We start from the raw sequence: 21,002 nt of genomic DNA, 5'->3' as shown, positions 1-21,002 counted from the left end.
TGTCACCTTCTTAACAATCCTCCTTTGATCATAGACATTCTGAACATTAGACTATCGAAGTGATGGAGGAACTATAGAGAGAATACAATGAAATTAATTGCGCCATAAAAGTGAACTAACAGTGGGGTAAAGATTTGTATTTACATCATAGAATATCTGCCCTGCGAGTATGCATGTTTGTTAAAACTGAGTTGCACATTCATGTTATTGCCATGTGTATGTCGCGGAGTAATAAACAGATCAAGGGTCCTTTGGATTCTCTGCAAGTCAGTGGGACCGCACTCGACGATGCCTGGCTAGGAACAAATGCTCCATCCTCTGACTTGTAAAGGTGGAATTGTAAATCATGCTGATCGCATTCATGATAGACAGGGTTTCAACATAATGATCTGGTGGTAATTTTTTATGAGGATTTTCGGCCAGCAGCCCGTTGTTTGAAAATCTGAAAAAAACGAATATCATTTTCATGGTCTAACAAACGCCTTTGGCTTGCCTGTGCTACTTAATGTAATCTGATATTTTCTTGACCGTACGTAAAAATACTTGCCATCACAATGATGCCAACCTCAGGACTGCAACAATACTGCATCGATAATACAGTTCATCACTGGGGTGATTTGAGGATGAATGCCTCCGCTTTGATTCTGAAAAAAAACGAGCCACGGTGCATCGTGAAAATAATACCGGCATTCTCATCACCTTATGATTCAGTGACAGAGATCCGTGAAGGTCCTGTAGAATAGGCTTTCAGCAACCCTTGCTTGCCATAAAAGGTGACTATGCTTGTCGTAAGAGGCGACATACGGGATCGGGTGGTCAGACTCGCTGACTTGGTTGACACATGTCATCTGTTCCCAAACTGTATGTACAGGGATAGAACGGTATATACGAAAGGAGAATAAGACATTTAAATTAAAGTAATACATTGAATACACTAATTATTTAGAATGATGGCCTTCAGTAACCCATGTTTGTCATAAGAGGTGACTAATGGGATTGGGTGGTCAAACTCGCTGACTTGGTTGCCACATGTTGTCCGTTCCCACTTGCGCAGATGGATGCTCTTAATGTTGATCACTGGATTATCTGGTTCAGACCGCCGCCATATAGCTGGAATATTGCGGCGTAAAAATAAATTTACTCACTGACACACCCAGTGTCCATTTCTGTGATAGTTACGGCAGTTTACATGGCCATTAAAGGAGAAAGGGGGAATACTCACGCTTATTGTCTCCCTTTGAACATTAGTTCACGAACGAGCACATTGTTGAAGTAGAGTAATAAAATCATCAACTACCTTGATTTCATTGTTAAGCAATAACGTCAGGTAAATAATGGTCCAAAACAATCTCCAAAGTCTCAATAGACAATTCCACAATCTTGGAAAAAACATTTATGCAGCATATATTTCACAGCATAAAAACAAAATCGGTGTTTTTTTCTTTAATGACTCGTGAATATATGTGTTGTAATTTGTCTTTTTGGTCAATAACCCATGCTTGTCGTAACAGTCGACTGACGGGATCGGGCAGTCAGGCCAGCTGACTTGACGTTCGTGCTCCTTACGTGAAGATCCGGGCTAGTATTGATCTTCCACAACCAATGCTTGTCGTAAGAGTCGACTAACGGGATCGGGTGTTCAGACGCGCTGGCTTGGTTGACACATGTTATCGTATCCCATTTGTGTAAATCGACGTTGGTGATCACTGGAATGTCTGATCCAGACATGATTATTTACAGACCGTCGCTATATAGCTAGAACATTGCTCAGTGCGGCGTGCACAAAAAGCCGATCAACAACCAATCTTTCTTCAGTAAGTACACAAACATGCGGGCAAAAAAATGACATCATTTCTTAACTGACACGTGAAAGTGGCAGAAGTGACGGCTGCGTTTTCGTACAGCCACCAAGGTTTAGAGTTAAGATTCTTAGGGAGACCTAGGCTTCAATTTCAACTCCTAACATTTGTTCTTTAGGAGAGTACTCTTAAGTGCATGGCGGCTTTATAACCTGATCAGTCTCAGGCTTAAGAGTAACTCTCACACAAAATTCTTGCTATTTGCTACACTTATGTGTAACTTCTAATTCTGAGAATGTTTATGAATTCGCCCCATGGGCATCAACACAGTGATGTAAAAAGGACCTTGGCTGTTTGTGACGACATCCTATATATGGTCAGTCATCTAATATAAATATACTGTTACCATAACTACCAGTACTATCTCCTTCCGTGTGCAGAAAATAAGCAATACCCCGCCGGGTTACGGGGCAACACAGCACAAAGGTCTGCATCGTGGAACACGAGGATATCCACATTCTACACGTGCTTGGCACTGCAGAGGAATGTTGTGGGATTTTGTTGGGTATTAGGTAGGTATGAACTGGTATTCACATGTGGTATAGAGAAGGAAGAAAAAGTGGCTGTGAATTACGCCTGGATGCTTGTTAGTACGCGCCTCGCTACGATGCCAGTATGGGGTTACACATTTCACTCTCCAGTAGTATACTAACCGTGTTTCTGGCGACGGAGAAAGGTTCTGCCATTAAGGGGATCGTGTAGCATAGTAAAGATAGGTATATGTTTGTATTGCATTGTTGTATTTCTGAAGTGCACGACATCCGACCTAAAATTCAATAATCAATTTATTGAAGAAAGGTCCTTCTTGTTTCATTCAGTACAATACATATTTAACAACAAATTAAATTTTATTTAATAATTGTCAAAGGGACGCTGAAAGAAGTATAATTATTTGACAATGTTCGAGTTACATGGTGGCTCATTCCATTCCTTTCTGGTACCCATTTGTGCTGCTTGTTGGTCAGTGACATTATTGAAAGTGTATAAAAATATTACAAGAATTGTTTCTGAAAATAAATATTTTATTTCTCTCACCATGACGCATTCTCACAAGTTACACCAAAATGCATATACGTGTACCTGTTGCATATACACTCCATGATGTAACATTGACATGAATTCTACTCTAAATGCTAAAGCATAGGCACGATGTTAACCTGTAACGGATCACCACAATAGCTCGAAATGTTCATGTAAATACCTTCAAATTCGACACAACAATATTCGTAAAATTACCTAGAGTGAAAGAGTTGACTGATTTAACTTCTTCCGAGTAGAAAATATTATTTCAAGTAGTCTATATTATTGTCATCACAAAGACGTACCGGAGATGTGACAAAAACGAATGACTGCATGTCCCGTTCACAAGATGTTATATCATGGATGAAGTCCCTAGTCACCTGATTAGTTCACAAAACTCCCAGTCATCGAATTTGTTTACAAAACCCCACATCATGAATTAAGTTCACATAAATATTTATATTTGTTAGTATTTTTCATAAACATACACAGCGAGGGTCAGCATCCCTGTCAAGCCCGTCTTACACACGGTGGTCAAAACACACATACATCTAAATAGTCGTCCTAAGCAAAAACGTACATAAACAATGATAAAATAAACGATTACACAATTCACTTTCACGAGCTCTGTATACACGTCTTGTGTATTTCAAAGTAGGTCTACCCCTTCGACATAAATTATTTTGAGAGCAAGTTGACATAACAGCAATAATCAAATAATACATCTGGTATATTTACTGTACGGCTGTAGAACATCCAGAGCGAACACTACAGGGCAACGTAACAGTACACATATTCTCACACAAGGATGTATGAACAATCCATGTGCTCTATACAACTGTGTTGTAGTTATTGGTATAGAAATATCAGGAAATAAAACTGAAATATATACAAAAGAATAATCGAGCGTTCCAATGTACCCATTGCAATAAATATCTCGATACATGAGCAGTTAAACAGCAATTGAAATTAGACGTCATTAATACAGATTTGTGTGATGAGAGACAGCCTTGATCCAATAAATAATTAAATAAATATTAAACCGCTCCACTACAGGAGAGTCTGCTTTCACATCATCCATTTTCATGCTAAATTCCGTTGCATTGTTTTACATAACCCACCCTCTCATGCCATACTGATCAGATGCAAACGTTCACACTGTGAACAGTACTCCTCAAATGATTTAGACAATAATTTCGTTTCAGATATTTATCCCACTGAAGCGTGCGACAACCGATGGTTCTGACAGGACTTGTATTCTCGATTTAAACAGCAGAGGTTTGATGACTTGGAAACACTAATGGCTTTGATTCATGCAATTCTGTTTACAACTGATTTTCGGGACAGATTGAAGGCCGTAGAAATACGAATGGTCTTTGGTTCCTCACATCCTTGTTTATCACCAGAGAACTTAGATCTGTATTTATTACAATTGAGTCTCCATTTCCACATATTTTGGAACATATTTTAGATCACGTGTTTCCACGTGTTTGTAACTGGGGTTGAAGTGGTTCAAAAGTCGAGATTGAAAAAAGGCAATACGACCATTGGACATGACCATGTTTTCATATTTATAAGGAAAGGTAACATTTTATTGTCGTATAAACCATTCACGCAAACAACAGAGTTATATGCACTTCCACTCGCTGAAAAATATGTTTATCAATGCATTTCATTGCCTTGTAAAAATATAAATAAATATTTGGCATGAATACCGTGAAAGCCCGCAGTGTACTGCTGATGAACAGTTGTCTCACACTGTCGCAGTTAATATACGAATATCGAATTTCCCCTCACAGATTTAAGTGTCTGCACATGTACAGTATATGAGTATATTTGGATCAATCACAGGTGGATCCAGAGACAGGGGTGGGGGTGCATCATGACTTCTGTAGCAGAATTTTTCTCGTTACTATATTTTCTTGGCATATTTCATATCATTTGAATTACTTGTTTCGAACAAATATACCAATCTCTCGCTTGTATCTAACTACGGACAACTCGATAAACATTTTATAAACCCCGGGGATTCGAGTAAACGTGATTACATATCCTGTCCTCATCCTACTTTTTCGGCGCTCTCTCTTGATCAACAACCTTTGTCAACAACTGAAACAACTCTGGCGTGATCTTGACCTTGTCGGCCGTGTTCAGCTCTAGTTTGACATCGGCGTACGTGAACCTCCCGACGCAGAATATCGACCACAAAGGTTTGTGTACACTGATCCTCTCGGCTTTACTTACAACTGTGTTCGAGAGCAGATCAAGCACGTGGAGTCGACGGCGGTCAAAATCAAGTAGCATGCCAAACTGGAAGTCTGCGCTCACACCAACGGCGTTCTTGCAGCCGCAGAAATGCGCCAGATTTTTACAGCAATATTTGATTTTGATGCAAAGTTCATGGTGAAGATCGCATCCAGCCAGAACGAGGCTTGAATCAATTCTTTGACTGAGAGGAGCATCTACAGGAGTACCAGTCAGTGCGGCCTCAAATAACATCTTGTTATCAGGAACTCGTTGTTTTATGTGAACCTTGGTTTTCACAACCCACATCATAAATCCAGTTCCGTCCAGAGCCGTGTCCGCCATTGATCCGGGGTAGGCGCGCAGACGACATCCTGTGTTCGGTAGGGGGCGCTCAGGCGTGTAGTTGACCATTACGCCCTCTGGCGTGACTGTCCTATCTGAGTGGAGAGTCTGGAGATCGAATGATAGTCTCGGGCCTGAAAAAAAGTCAATAAGTGAGCGGTTGTGATTGAATAAGCATTAATGATTTGTATGCTCAGATCACGAATTCCCCTTAACGAACTAAACATATAATTAGGCCTAATGCTCGTTGACGTTTACCTCTCTAGTGAAAAACAAAAGATGGAGATGTGCCCGCAGATACTGAATGAAATTGCCGCGAATCTTGGTATTGCGTCCGAGGAATCTGCAGATTATGTACTGACTAATGGAGGCGTGGTGATTAACGGTTACAGGGTCACAAGTCCAAACACCATGATAATAATTATAAGTTTGATATAGATAGATATGTTACGTATATGTGTGGGTTGCGCTATCTAACTTACATCAAACACGTTAATTTAAATTACACATAGTATGAATAGGAATTCTAAAACCTGTGCACATAGTCTTGTCTTAGAACTTGACCAGTAAATACTATTATCCTTACAGCTTATTCGGATTGCTCCTCTGTCTTCACTGGCCGGAATTATAATGACCCGGTCGTCATGGCAACCTGAAACAGATATTCATTATTTAAGGAATGAAACAGTAATATTTCCCTCATTGACTGTGGTGTACTTAGGAGCCGAAAACAAAATTTTAATCCATGCAACATGTCACCAATTTAAATGATTCAAACCGCAAATTGTTCCGACACGAGAGGACATGACTGAAGAACTGTTCATGGAACGTTAAAACACTTCCACCACGGAGAATTATCAGATACACGTGGTTTCGGTGGACATTATGTAACAGATGCGTTTTGGAACATGTCTAGTTACGATATGGATGTTTTGTTCTTGGACAATATGTTATGCTCGCGAACATACAGCGCTTCGCGTAAAGAACAGATTTTCCTGCATGTTTGTTATATAAGCAAATTTCGTGGTTCAGCATGTGAGTGTTAAGAGGAGAGTTAACAGTACTAGTATCGGACATATGTGTGTCAGATGTTAGATAGTTTGACATGTATTAGATTATTTGGTCCTAATCGGACCTCAGTGAGATATTGCAGCTTGTGTGCATTCGTTAGTGAACATATAAATTGACAATTGTAGGCCTGGGGGAAAAATTGGATGGAATAATTGCAATATTGTTTTCATTCCACTACGAAACAGGGACCTTTCCAAATCGATGCGTACATATATATGGAACAGCAACGACTATTATCATTTATTAAATGCGTTTCGTTTCTTCCAAGTCTGTAAGTGAACGAAATTACATTTGCCATCTTAGCAATGCGTTCATTGTACAGACTGTTTTCTATATATTTGCGATACACGTATGGAACGTGCTCTATTCGCAGCAGTAATTGTATATTAACGTCTTGCGTCAGAAACTTAAACGTTCGTCACTGAGATCACTGGTTTCCTGCGTGGGGAGACTATTTCAAGCTTGAATCGATCAGACACGGATTTCCAGTGTCAGACATGTTTGTTACTCACAGACAATGTCCTTGATGGTCTTGTCTTCCTTGCCCTGTTCCTCAATGGTGGTGATCACATCCAGGTCATGCCCTGAAACAGTTCGTTAGGTCTTTGTACAATATACAAATGGGATCAAGCCGTGCTAACGGGGTCCAGTTCCACAATAAATATAAGCGAATATTATATTGTGAATTCACTTAATTTCATGGTGGAATCTCTTACAGCTCTCAGCCCGTGACGGTCCGGGGTAGAACAGGCTTCAGCAACCCATGCTTGCCATAAAAGGCGACGACGCTTGTCGTACGAGGCGGGTGGTCAGGCAAGACACGTCATCGGTTCCCATTTGCACAGACCGCTGTTCATGCTGTTGATCACTGGATTGTCCGGTCCAGACTGGTTATTAACAGACTTACAGGCGCCATATAGCTGGAATATTGCTGAGTGTGACGTAAACCGTAACTCACCCACTCACACTCTGCAGATAATAACTTGTTATCTCTCCATTCCAATGTTATGGACTATGTACATATCCTCAAGTTCTTAAATTTTCATTCGCACTGTCACTCTTAACAACGTATGGTCTTCATATTTAATAATAATATGATCATTCACTTGCTACGTACGCTTGACATTTTCTGATAATGAGAATGCTATTGGCTCCGTGTTGTCTGTCAATACATTGATGAGGGCACCTACCTTCTGGGCGCAATGATGGTTTCAACTGGACTTCCTCTCGTCCCTTACGTCCTGTCGGTTTGTAGGTGACCACCCGTAACTGCCCCGCCGTCTTCAACAACGTCTCGACCATATTCAGATTCCAGGGAGAAAATACAACACCCTGTCGTGAGGTGTGAATTTGGCCATTTGGAATGTCAAGAGCGTTCTTGAGAGAACTGGACACCATCGGGAAGAGCTGCAGGAACTCAACGTTGTCGGCCTTACTCTTAAACTCTTTTGCATAGTCGGTCGCTGTGTTGAGCATGGAGAGGCGACAGTCGGTGGAATCGGTGTCCACCGTCGCAGATGTTGTAAGCGTGGACGACTCACGCTCCACCTCATCCAGCAGTTCTGTACGACGACGCTGCATGATGTCCATGAGATGGTCGAACACTTCATTGATGCTCTCTTTGGCGGCTGTCTCAGAAACACCGTTGCTGTCCGATCTCAATTTCAACGACTGTCCGTAGTCTGTCAGATGTCGGTGCTTCTTTCGTGCTTTAGACAACAGTTTCCCAGTCTGCTTGATCCTTGCTCCAAAGGCTTCTTGTATTGTGAGAACATTGTGTGTGTCTCTATCATGCCCGTCTCGAATACACATGTTGCATACGACCTGTTTACAAGTGGTACAGTACAGGGTAACCTTAGAGAAGCTATGATCTTTGCAGTAGTGTTGTTTAAAATCCTTGAGCTGTCTTGCCTTAAGGTTGGTCACGGCTACAGTGCTGTGGCGTTTCGTCTTAATGTCCTCCTTGTGATCGTCACGACATACGTCACACATGTACCCGTCACAGTTCTCGCAAAACCACGTGGACTGCGTCTTCTTGCAGACCATACACGGAAAGGTCAAACCCTTCTGGATGTGCTGGAACTCCATGGTTTTGATCCTTATCAACTCAACAGGCAGATCCACTGTTCCTCCATCCGTAACGGACTCGTCGATGACGTCAATGGACTCGTCTGTTTTGTTGACGTGGGGCTGGGCTATGGATTGTCGACACACGGGGCAGCGGAGGTGCGTGGAGTTCTCAAGACACAGTTTTGATGCGCACGCAGTGCAGATTGCGTTGAGACAGCATCCCAGCATCCGAGGTTCACGACCATTCATGGTAAAAAGATGTGTGCAGAACAGACAACGGAGAAAACGGGTCCGCGGGTCGCAGTTCACAGTCTCTGACATCGCCATCTTGAATAACTGGAACTAAAAGTCAAACAGAATGTTAAGTCATTTAGAGAAGTCAGCTTAAGACGAAAGATTAATGTGTGAGAAAGGCTCTAAATGATTTCATACTTCAGTTGCATAAATAAAGGTTCAACCCGGGTCTTCATCAACCCATGCTTGTCGAAAGGGGGTCTTCTCGTTTACTCACCACCTATTGTTCTGGGTGGGCAAATCACGGAGACGGATTAATTCGCTAGATACTGGATGTCTCTTAAATTTTGTTCCCCTTAAAATAAGGTCTGTGATTCCCATAATTGTATTTGTGTGTGATGAGTTTTAATAGATTACAACTTCTATGTTGCGTGAGTGTGACGTTTCGATACAGATTCTTGTACCGTTGTCAGTGATACTTTTTAGGCTTTACATGAATGGGAGAAATGGGGGCGATGGGTTGGGGGTGGGGGGGGGTGGGGGTGGGGTCATTGCTGGTTTTCTAATGGTGTTTTGGAAGGAGGGTGGGTAGTTGGTGAAACTACATGTGACCGAAAAATGGGCAGCAAACGCTTTAGCTCTGTCTTGTTTGGGTACTGGGTCCGGAAAGTTTGGAGAAGTGTTTTTGTTTGGAAATGCCCTTACTGGGCATTTAAATTTATTCTACATGGTCCTGGAGTTTCGAGTAGATAGCCTGGTGGTCAGGGTGGTCAGACTGTCCGACGTAGCTGACCATACCGTCGTTGTATCGCAGTAGACAGATACCCATGGTGCCAGTCTGATCCAGACGCGGTTACATACATAGTGTGGCGTTACACAACACTCAAACGAGAGTAGGTTCACATGATTAAAAAACAGGTATTCTGTAAGATATGAAGATATCAGGTCGTCCGGTACAATGACCCGGTTGGTGCATGTCATGGCATCCTGATTGCGTATTTTGTAACCATATAGCTGGAATAAGGTACAGTTCGTCCTCAAACAACAAACAGAGACTATTGATAGTGGTTAGCAAGGGCCTCATGGACCTGCTCTGTTACTGGTGCATACATGCAAATTTAGACTCCGGGGTAGAATAGGCCTTCAGCAACATCTGCTTTCCACAAAAGACGCTTATGCTTGTTGTAAGAGGCGACGGACAGGATCGGGTTGTCAGCCTCGCTGACTTGGTTGACACGTCATCGGTTCCCATTTGCTCAGATCGCTGCTCATGTTGTTGATCACGGGATTGTCTGGTCCAGACATTATTTACATACCGCCGCAATATAGCCGGAATGTTGAGTGTGGCGTAAAACTAAACTCACAAACTCAATAAAGTTAAGTCATGGTATCTATTATCAGTCTTTTCGAAGGGAACGAGGAGTGTTCATAGGAATGAAGACTTTTATGGATATCAACTTCTTTATTATGAGAACACAACGTTTCGGAGTTAATGCTTACTCACCTGCTGAAGGAGTAAGCATTAACTCCGAAACGTTGTGTTCTCATAATAAAGACGTTGATATCCATAAAAGTCTTCATTCCTATGTATTTCACTTCTAAATGCCGTTCAAAGACTTAAGGAGTGTTCAGTGGTTATTCATTGTGCGACAGTGTTCCATGTGGAATACAGTGTACCGGCGGGAATTCAGATGGAATAGCGGCTTGTTTAATGTTAGAATTGGTCTTCAGCAAACCCGTGCTGGGCGTAAGATGTGGCTAACGGGATCGGGTGGTCGCGGACGAATGACGAATGATTCCTGTCAAAAAGCGCTGCCTAGCTGTGTCAAATGAACATTTCCAAAACATATGTGAGCTTTTAGTTCACAAGCTTTAACTGCATTCACGCGGTGATGCCTGACAGATTTCATGCTTTCATGTTTCATGTGAGTGTCACCTTTACGTGACATGAGGCTGGTAGTGAACAATACAACTGGATGTGTCATATGCGCAACAATGCCGCTGGTAGTACTGTGTCAGAAAAAGACACTCAAAGAAATGAGATTATAATAAACTGTGTAAAGTGTAAATCTCATATTTGTCCAGGAAACTAAGTTGGTATGAGGAGACGGAGATAATCTTTCGGATGGCCCAGTGACCGTCAGTGCCAAACATGATCCAGTTAGAACAAATATGGCCCAGAGAGAGAGACAGTGAGTGAGAGTGTATGTATGTGTGTGATAGATAGACAGATGGCTAGATGAAGGCAATAATACATAAAACGGCCCATTGACAGTCAATGTCAAACATGACCTAGTTAGAGTTAGAGAAAGACAGAAAGAGAGAGACAGAGAAGGGGTGGGGCCGAGAGACTGTGACAGTATATGTCTGTGTGTGTGGGTGTGTGTGTGTGTGTGTGTGTGTGTGAGAGAGAGAGAGAGAGAGAGAGAGAGAGAGAGAGAGAGAAAGAAAGAGACTCCTTTGCCTATGTGGAATCATTTCATCACACAGCTATACTATGCACAGAATCCTCACCATTTGAACAGTGTGATTCTTAAGACAAACGTCGCTTACCGCGCAAGGGGCAAATAAAAGTATATTAAAAAATTTTATAAACACATTTCAATTATTGGTAAAGACATGAATGTCCTTACAGTTTATGAAGTAGGTCTAAGAATGTTATATGTAACATTTCCAATACTGCATATTTCAGTATATCATCGTGACATAGCATGTCATGGTGATATTGTATAATCTGGGTTGAAATACTCGTCATGTGTTAAATAGGCACGCAACAGCTGGCGATAACGGATAACTTACTAATCAAGATCCTCCTTGTTCAAACCCGTCTTAAATATCAACAATATTTCTCCAAGTGTCAACAGCTGATGCTTGCTTTAAATTGCATGTATGCTGAGACCAGTGTGATCGTTGGGTTATATCAGTTTGGGTAAATATTTGATAAAATAGCTGTTTTAGTCTCTTACTACTTCCCGAATCTTTGTTCAGCGTGTTGTTTTCAAAAGTAGCATGCACATTAAAACGGAACACAAATACCATGGTCCTAAAAGTGTACATTTCATCAAAGGAAATGTATTTTTCAGCACAAAACTGTTATCTTTTATATATTAATTGTGACATCCGACGTCCATGACATGTTCAAAATGACCAATCAAATCACTACGTTGCTTAATGCCACGTGCAAACATTTCTCAGTTGGATTTAACGGCGCCTTGACTAAATGCGTTTATATTTACGCCGCTTCCAAATTATATCACGACGGAAGACATAAGAAATGAGCTTCACACATTATACCCATGTAGGGAATCGAACTCGGAACTTAAGCGTGACACGTGAACGTTTGTGCTAACTCACTGCCCTTGAGTGAGTAGGTTTAGTTTTACGCCGAACACAGCAATACTCTAGCTATATGAAGTCAGCCTGTAAATAGTCGAGTCTGGACCAGATAATCCAGTGAGCAACAGCATGAACATCGGTCTGGGTCTTGAGCAGTATTCCAGTTATCCCACTACGTGTCCCATTAACTAGCAATGTAGGTCTCGGGCTTTAACTACTGTGGTGAAACCAAGGTATGGTGAGAAAAGGCATGGTGCAGCACAACTAGAAACATCATCACGACCAGCCCATGTGCAAGGGACGCTATTCAGTACATCGAAATAATCATGCAGGTTTTAGAGTAAATTAGTTTTGCATATGTCGGTTAATATCCCGGTCGCAATTTGTCACTCAAATTGCAAAAGTCCGTTAGCTTTGCACCACCTGGTCTCCAGTGTGTTTCACAGACCACGTGACGCGTTGCTCATGCTATCGGCCACTGATATGCCAGACATTCGTTTTCATTTGTTCATTCAGCCATTGCCTAACGCCGTACTCAATATTATTCCAGCTATAAGGCGACACTCTGTCAATCAGTGAATCGAGTATGGACCAGACAATCCAGTGCTCAACAGCATGAGCATCGGCCTATGCAACTGGGGTACGATGACGTGTCAACATGTGAGCAAGCCTGATCACGCGGTCCCGTTGGTCGCCACTTGCATGGGTTCATGCAGACCAATGCTAACCGGATTTTCACAGGTGTCGTTATCACTGAATTATAGATAGTGTCAACATGCTAGATAATATATATCATAGAAGTCCTGTGCCATGTGGAGGACGGAGTACGACCCCAACAAAGCGTATCGATCTAGACGAGAAGGAATCGCTGAATTAGCAGGATGAAGGCTTATCACCGTATTGTTATCGTGGATGGGGATGCTCCATCGACCAGGGCCCTTCGATATCCTTACCTGGCCCATACCAAGGATATGAATTTAATCTCTGCAGATGATTGCCAAGTGATGCCATTGCTCCACCATTATCTTACGCTCGATCGGGCCAAAATACATCTGTTCCCAGCCCATACCAAGCATATACAAATATAATATTGCGTTTGTCAGTATATAAAGATGGATTTGAAGGAAAATTGATACAGTAATATCATGGCTCTGGCCTATATGTTGATCCGCAGTAGCGCATAGGGTTCAAAACAGATATGACTAGTACACTGTTGATTGTTGAAGACGTGATCAGACCAATTGATGATACGGTCTACAGAGTATATACTAAACATCACTTCTCTCAGTCATATATCCTCATATGCCATATGCCATTTCCGGTATGATGCAAGCTGTCACGCGACAGCGGACGGTCAGATACCGCCGACCAATGCTGCCTCGCTCACTATCGATTACAGCACAAAAATCAATGCATACCACTCGATAAATATTCTTCTTTCACATATGCCAGCAGTGTAATTCAAATACTGTGATTTCAATGAAGAAACGACTGCTATTTATGTATTACGCTCACAGACTGCGTGAAGGGAGATTCGAGATAAATTGACACCATATGTTTACATTATGTACCGCATACACCAGGATTTACCAGTGTGATGGTATGCACATGGTACCTACCTGTAAATGCTACCTGCGGTATTTGTACCATTTCCAAACAGCGCCGATCCTCGACATAACGTTTGTCATATAGCACTAAACCTCGCTATAACACATATCAGCAAATATGGCAGGAACTGTATCAAGGCATGAAACAAACATGATTCTGTAATCCAGGAATCCGTACTTGTCGAAACAGTTAGCAAACAGAAGGGCGGCTGAGGTTCAACACAAAATGCCGATATTGACTGTTGAGGTTCGGCGTCTGCTCCTAGCTCCTTACAACCACCGACGCTGTGCGGAGCCCAGAAAGGTAAGATGGCCCGGAATGCAAATCGATGCAAGGACAAACTGATTCACTGCGATGATTTGAAAAACAAACATTTGTCTTTTGTTCTAATCAACAATGCGGGTCAGGGAGGTCGGCAGGTGTCAAATACCACGACACACAGGGACATATCACTCGGTGGATGGGACATCTTATCACATGGCTGTCAATTCAATTATGCCATGGACGCTTAAGACTTTCATGTTTACTGCATGAGTTCGCACTAACAAACAACTTTGACATCAAGACACGACTTGAGGAAGGGAGAAGGAAATGGCTGTGTTGACATGCCGAATAATGACAGATTAATGGCAAATGGCAAAATTATATATCTATGTTACTGAAGATGAATTTCGAGACGTGTTACAGACAACCTCAGCAATATTAAAAAGGGTTGTTGAGTAATCCTGCGATGCAGTTGTGACGTAAGATCGCGAGTAAATATCAGCCTGTGTTTAACTCCATATAGAGCCATCTGCGGCGACTGTCAATATTTGCAACATACGTCATATTTAGGATTTCACATTCTTAGTAAAATACAAATTGTAGTACTTTTTGGGGTTGAATCCCATCAGGGATCCCATCAGGGATTCAAACCCGCACCCTGAGAGTCAGGCACCTAATCGCCAGGACACAAAATCAGCCGCCTAGCCCGCTCAGCCATCGCGACTTCCACCGACTGTCAAGACATCTATTTCTTTGGCTGTGACTTCTATTTTGTTGTGTCGGTGGCATCTCGATGTAATATAGAGTGAAGCCATTATCCCTTTTGGTTTAGGAAATAATCTGAACGAACCTTCCTGAATGCATTTCCAACATTCCTTTACGATATGCAACCTAGCGGAATATGCATGACATATATAGATATATACACATATCTATATTCACCTCGTTATAACGCACCTCTTTGGTAGAAATTATATAATGGTATCACGTAAGCAATTTCTTCAGTTAAATGTGCGTGCGTGCGTGCGTGCGTGCGTGCGTGCGTGCGTGCGTGCGTATAGGAGATGGCTTTGACACTGGGCGATGTGGCCATAGCTGACATGGTCGGTATATGGACCTTATTTGTCTTTTACTGTCACTTGGCGATTGTAACTCGATTATGACTTCAACATGGCCATTACTTTGTGCCATGTTGCCAATGACTGACATTAAGTCATGTTCACATGACCGTCACTGGGTCATGTTTCCAATGACTGACACAGGGCCATGTTAATCATGACTGACAATGGGTTATGTTTGACCATGACTGACATTGGGTTATGGCTAACCACGACAGATACTGGGTCATGCTGGCCATGACTGACATTGGGTTATATTGACCACGACTGACATTGCGCCATTGGACATTAAAATACCTGTGTACGCCTAGTTTGAGCAGATAATCGTGATTCGTTATTTTAGCGTTTTACGTTCATATTAACCAGACTGTCACAATTTAGTATTTGGTCAAGCAACGCAATGTTGGAAGGAAGGCGTCCCGACCTTTTCCACTTCGGTAAAACCCAAACAGAGGTCTGGTGTTGACAAATCGAGTAACTAGGGAAAACCGGGACGTGAACCAACGATGTTTCGTTTATGACAGAAGTGTTTTGTTTAGAGTCATCCCTATTTACTTCACGAAGACATTCACGATTCTGTCGACAATTTTTCCTAATGTGATGGCCCATCCCGCTGATTACAGGATAGGTCCATTGCTATAGTCTATATGACGTATGTATATGCATAATGGTAGGGGTCATATACCTTTCTACTTCAAACCAAATGCGAGCAGCCATGTAGTCAGCTGGGATCTCCACAGGAAGGCTCCACGCAGCGTTATGTCATTACGCTGTCAATTACAGCAGACCATAAAGATTTATACCATACAGATATAGCCACGGGAGTCGCTGATATGACTGCTCGAGGGCCGCTGTGTGGAGATTTCAGCCCCAGACGATAATATGCGGATTTATCTAAATTTGATTTCGTTCACTTTTATTACCCGGAGTATTGCATTGCCGAGGTAATATCATTACAACCTAGATTTAACATGTGATATCTGTAAATGGATAGGCAGTGATTGGGCAAATGTCGCGTGCTATGCTAGGTTCTTATGTGCGGACATTAGGGTGAAAAGTACGTTCAGCAATGGGACAGGATTTACCCAAATAATCACCCAACCTCACAAATGCACCGACTGAGTTTGATATTTTGAGAAGGGTGGGGGTGTCTGGTGGGGTTGTTGTTAAGCGCCTGAGATGGCGGCGGTCTGTAAATAATCCATTCTGGACCTGACATTCCCGTGATCAACAGAACAATTCAATTGGGACACGATGACGTTTCAACCAGGTCAACGAGCCTGAAGCTCGGATGCCGCTGGTCGTCTCTCACGACAAGCATGAGTTGCTAAAGACCAGTTCTAACCCAGATCTTCACGGAAGACATGGGTTGCTGAAGACCAGTTCTAACCCGGATCTTCAGGGAATACATGCGTTGCTGAAGACTTGGATACTGCGTTGGAAAATGTAGGAATATAGCTCTGGCGAGCATGGGATTCGAACAGACTTTCAGTGTTATCCATGGTTCCTGGCACACCGACAACTACACCTCTACGCATGACTGTACCACCTGTGCTCGTGAAAAGCAAATGACAAGAATGAAGAATGTAAAAGTGGCTGTTTACAAATCACCGGCAAATCCCGGTCACTACCGGTACTGTGTTAATTATAAGCCACTGACAAATCCTAGTCACAACTGGTACTATGCTTGGACTTAGCCAACGCATAGATACCATGAGGTCTCTCACCTGGCCTTCACCTACGGGAGATAACCTATCGCCAGGGGTCTTCCAGTGCAGGACCCCAGGCGGAATGAGCTGCTGTGACGTCATCGGGCAGCCAAATTTATGCTCGGAGTGATTGTATGATTGTAAATATCAGTCACGATTTATCATAATTACGTTGTAAAGCTCTTAGATCACATATGGAAGGCGTGTTAAGTGCTTCGTGATGTACTATGAACATGAAAGCCAAATGTAATAAGTAAATCCATTTTATCACAATAATATCCACGAATATATTACAAATACATCAAAGAAGTACAAGGCAGATTTTGTACAAACATAGCCTTCAATATTCAAATGCAAAATATTGTAACCAGCAAGAAATAAGAAGTTTCGGTAGAATATATTTGCGAAAGGGGAAACAGGCATGATATCCCCGGGATTAATTATATATCTAGGGTAATGTTGAATCGCATTTTAAGTAGGGATCATTTCTAATAACGTGTCAGTACAGCGACACTTATATAACTACATAAGAGAAATTAGAGTTCAAACTCTTCACTAATTTCCACCAGCGCTGGGGGGAAAGGTGGTTTCAACAGCTATGCTGCGCTGCGCTCAAAACGCAGGGGTAGTGAATAGCTCAGCAGAACTCGAAACTATGAGGTCGTGAGCAGTAGTCTTATCTTGGTTGTATACACAAACAAGTAAATAGTCGTTAACTCGTTACCTAAAAAAAACCTGACACTGACATTTTCACATCAGTTTGACGTGGGTCTCATAACCCCTCTACTTCTCCTCAGCCTTATGTACCTGATCCTCATAATGAACCTGTTGTTGGTGATCTTTAGCCCGTTTTTATTTTGTGTCGTCCTCTATAGTTAAACTGTTTTAGATTTTATTGTTTTAGTTTTAAATATCTGTCCGTGATAATCTAGTTGTTTTACTGGCCTTCTTTGACAGATTTTTACCGTTTACCATTCACGATTATGTATAGCATTAATGCTTCTCGTCACGATATGGCTGAAATATTGCCAATGTGACGATAAATTTTAACTCACTCATAACAAGCCTCACAAACTACCGTTATATGGTACTGGGGAACTGGATCAAATTTCATTGTTCGTTATAGTCGTAGCGTTCGGCTAAAGTATACATGTCCACGACAACATAAACAGTTTGGTAAGTCCGTCTGATAGTTATAAGGTGCTCGTCATGTACGGAGTGTAATCTGTAAATACTTCTGATACGTCTGTGTTTACTGTTGGTAGACGAATATGTCAGGACTAGGTGATGGAGAGGGCTAAACGCTACTAAGGTTTCAGGTTATCAACAATAGTGTGCCCCGCTGCCTGAACATGTGTCATTATCACATACTGTTATCACATACTGTTATCACATACTGTTATCTAATGTATTCGTGGCACGCACAGTTATTGTTACATGAACTGGTGTTTGTACCATCAGTGGAGTTTCGTAATAGGGATATGCTAACGGTCACATCTCTCGCTGAGCTGCACGATTCGCATAGTTTCGTGTAGCCAGATTAAAGTTATATCGTATCGGTCGGTAAAGCTAGTTGTGCATGTAAGCAAACTAGTGGTTGATAGTGTGAATACTGATCAAACGTACCATTACTATAGAGATATGTTCTCTTGTGATCGCACATTCTGACACATATTGTACCCGTCATCCTATCTGAAGAATTTTTCCTTTCCCTCATCCCACGTAACTGGAAGTCCTAAACAAAAACCAAAATTTGTCTATTTCTTTCTTTCTTTGTTTAACAGTCGGTGCTTTACCAGCTATACGGCTGCGGTCTGTAAATACTGATTCTGAACCAGATAATCATGTGACTGACGCCCTGAGCGTGAACCTACGCAAGTGATATGCGATGAACAACCGACCCCCTTAGTCGCCTCTTACAATAAGCATGGGATCTGCAAGGATGTAAAACACAAGGGCATTACTATCATCCAGTTAGTCCTGAAATCGAAACAAAGTTGGTCCGGGTAATTCTCTTGGACCTATGATGTCACATTCTAATACGATTGGCAAAGCAATAACACCCTTCCGACCATGGGTGGGTCACGTTCATTAGTATACTGGGCATAATAAGAAAGTACACATATGCTGCTTCCTTGTGTTCCTAGACGTCACTAGGCACCAAATGAAATTCTGGGGCCCCTTTCACAAAACTCTCGTAAGCCTAAGGTCTCGTAACTTTTCTCGTAGCATTCCTACTGCCTATGTTACAGTATAGGAGGCACGAATGCTACGGGAAAAGTTACGAGACCTTAGGCTTACGAGAGCTTTGTGAAAGGGGCCCCTGCATGGCAAATACTCAGATGAAGTAAAAATGCAAACGTTTTCGTTAAAATACAAATGTTCAAATCGACATGTTTATATGCTTCCGGTGCATGTGGATTTATACACTGTCCGCTATATGAACGTAATTCTAAACACCTACCTGTTTGACCTGCTCCTTCCAAGCCTCGTTTTCCTCTATGATCCTTCTTGGGGTCATTGCGTTCTTCGGTGCCTGGGAAACGTTCTTGGGAGTTATGGGGGGTATATCTGGTGCTTGGGGAGCAGTTGGACCCCCCTTTGGGTCCGGTGTGGATGTAGCAGGGGGTTCTGGCTGGGGCGATTCTGCTATAGGAAGCTTGGATGTAGACTTTTTCCGGATCGGATCTGAGTTAACATCTACAGGAGATGGTGGACATTTGACAAGTAGAGCCTGTTTCCCGGGCACTGTGGGCTGTGTAGTGAGCGGAGATATGTTTGGTACATCAGATGGCGTCCCGCTACTTACAGGCAGTTTCGACTTCGACGGTTTTCTTTTGAGAACACGTTTGCCGGTTTCTGGAGAAGAACTGCCGTTCCCTTTTTCTGACGTTGACACGTCAGTCAGTTTATTCCCATTGACCAAAGGTTCTTGCTTCCCTTTGGTATTCTTGGACATAGGTTTTGCACCCGGGCTCGCTGGGGAAGTGTTAACGCTTGAAGTTCGGGAGCTATTGCGAGAGAGAGGGAGTTTTGTAGGTATGGAGGCTGTTCTCTTGATTGGGGTTTTCTTAACGCCGTTGGATTCTTGTTTAGTGAGCGATGTTGGAACTGCGTTAAGAGAGAGGTTATTGTCTTGTTCTGTGGCTGAATTCCCGTTGATATCCTGATCACCCTGTTTCTCGGTGCCGTTGCTCGTCTCAGGTGGGGTTTCTGTTAACTCAGGTTTGGCATCGACTGCAACATCGTGTTTGGCGTCGTTTTGTTTACAGGAATGCTCTGGAATTGAAACGACGTTGGTAATAAGGTCAACGTCGGTGCCTTCATTCCTCGAAAGATTATCACTTCCATTCACAGATGCTCCAGAACTAACTCCATCCTCTTTATGAGTAAGATCGACGTCATCTTTCTTGCTCGTGATCTCAATATCAACACTGGACGACATGTCTTCATCGGGATATATTTTCTTTTCATCATCATTTTGGTTAAGATCACATCCGACGTCACCCACAGCCTTTCCAGATCCAACATCACTCGGAATTGAACCCAAATTCAAATCTGCATCTCCCGACCACTCCATCTTCCCACGATTAAAACTACTTCTCTCTCTTCGAAATAATAGTCCTTTCTCTGAAGACACACAAAAAAGAACAGATTTCCTTCACAAATGTTCCATCTCTAAAAACAGTGAGAGTTCAATATTACATGCACCTTCCCTCCGCTTGGACCTCCTGTCGTAACTGTAGTCACTGGCTGGTGCAACCTTACAGGTGTACTGACAGTTATATCCTGGCCAGGCGATACAGGACTTATCTCCAGTCCGCTTGTGTCTATAATGGTGTCAGAGGGAGACAGGGACCGAGATATGGTTGCCAACCAAGCGTGATCACCAATCATCTATCAAAACAAATATGAAATATTAAGGGGCCTTTAATGGGTTTATTAAATCAGTATTTAACAATCAGAATATTTAATGAGAATGACAGACAACACGACAGTAAATACAAACATATATATTAAAATAGCATGCTGATAATAGGTATGTTTTGACTTTTGAGATATTATTCAGTTAATGTGAGGCTTCATAGAGATTATAAACCATAAAAATATATCGTTAAATTCTA

At 42.2% G+C, this 21,002-nt stretch overlaps 1 protein-coding gene across 1 annotated transcript; it reads right to left on the bottom strand.

The window, feature by feature from the left end:
- Positions 1 to 2,863: 2,863 nt before the first annotated feature.
- On the bottom strand, positions 2,864 to 20,553 carry LOC137293939 (uncharacterized). The gene is made up of 5 exons (XM_067824827.1): positions 19,343 to 20,553; positions 7,730 to 8,951; positions 7,052 to 7,123; positions 6,055 to 6,120; positions 2,864 to 5,602 (listed from the first exon to the last, which is right to left on the bottom strand). Exons 1-5 carry the CDS (start codon positions 20,456 to 20,458, stop codon positions 4,944 to 4,946), a joined length of 3,135 nt encoding a protein of 1,044 aa, XP_067680928.1. The 5' UTR covers positions 20,459 to 20,553; the 3' UTR covers positions 2,864 to 4,943.
- Positions 20,554 to 21,002: the final 449 nt, after the last annotated feature.

The sequence above is a fragment of the Haliotis asinina genome, chromosome 1, assembly GCF_037392515.1.
Source record: "Haliotis asinina isolate JCU_RB_2024 chromosome 1, JCU_Hal_asi_v2, whole genome shotgun sequence".
Lineage (NCBI taxonomy): Eukaryota > Metazoa > Mollusca > Gastropoda > Lepetellida > Haliotidae > Haliotis > Haliotis asinina.
The sequence above is the reverse complement of the archived record's forward strand: the minus strand, read 5'-3'. Positions and strand labels throughout refer to the sequence as shown.

Coding starts and splice junctions, on each gene's coding strand:
- LOC137293939 (XM_067824827.1), bottom strand. CDS start 20,458: ATGGAGTGGTCGGGAGATGCAGATTTGAATTTGGGTTCAATTCCGAGT. Junction 7,124..7,729: donor ACCATCATTGCGCCCAGAAG/GTAGGTGCCCTC, acceptor GAACTGTTTCAG/GGCATGACCTGGATGTGATC. Junction 5,603..6,054: donor AGGAGCAATCCGAATAAGCT/GTAAGGATAATA, acceptor ACTTTTTTTCAG/GCCCGAGACTATCATTCGAT.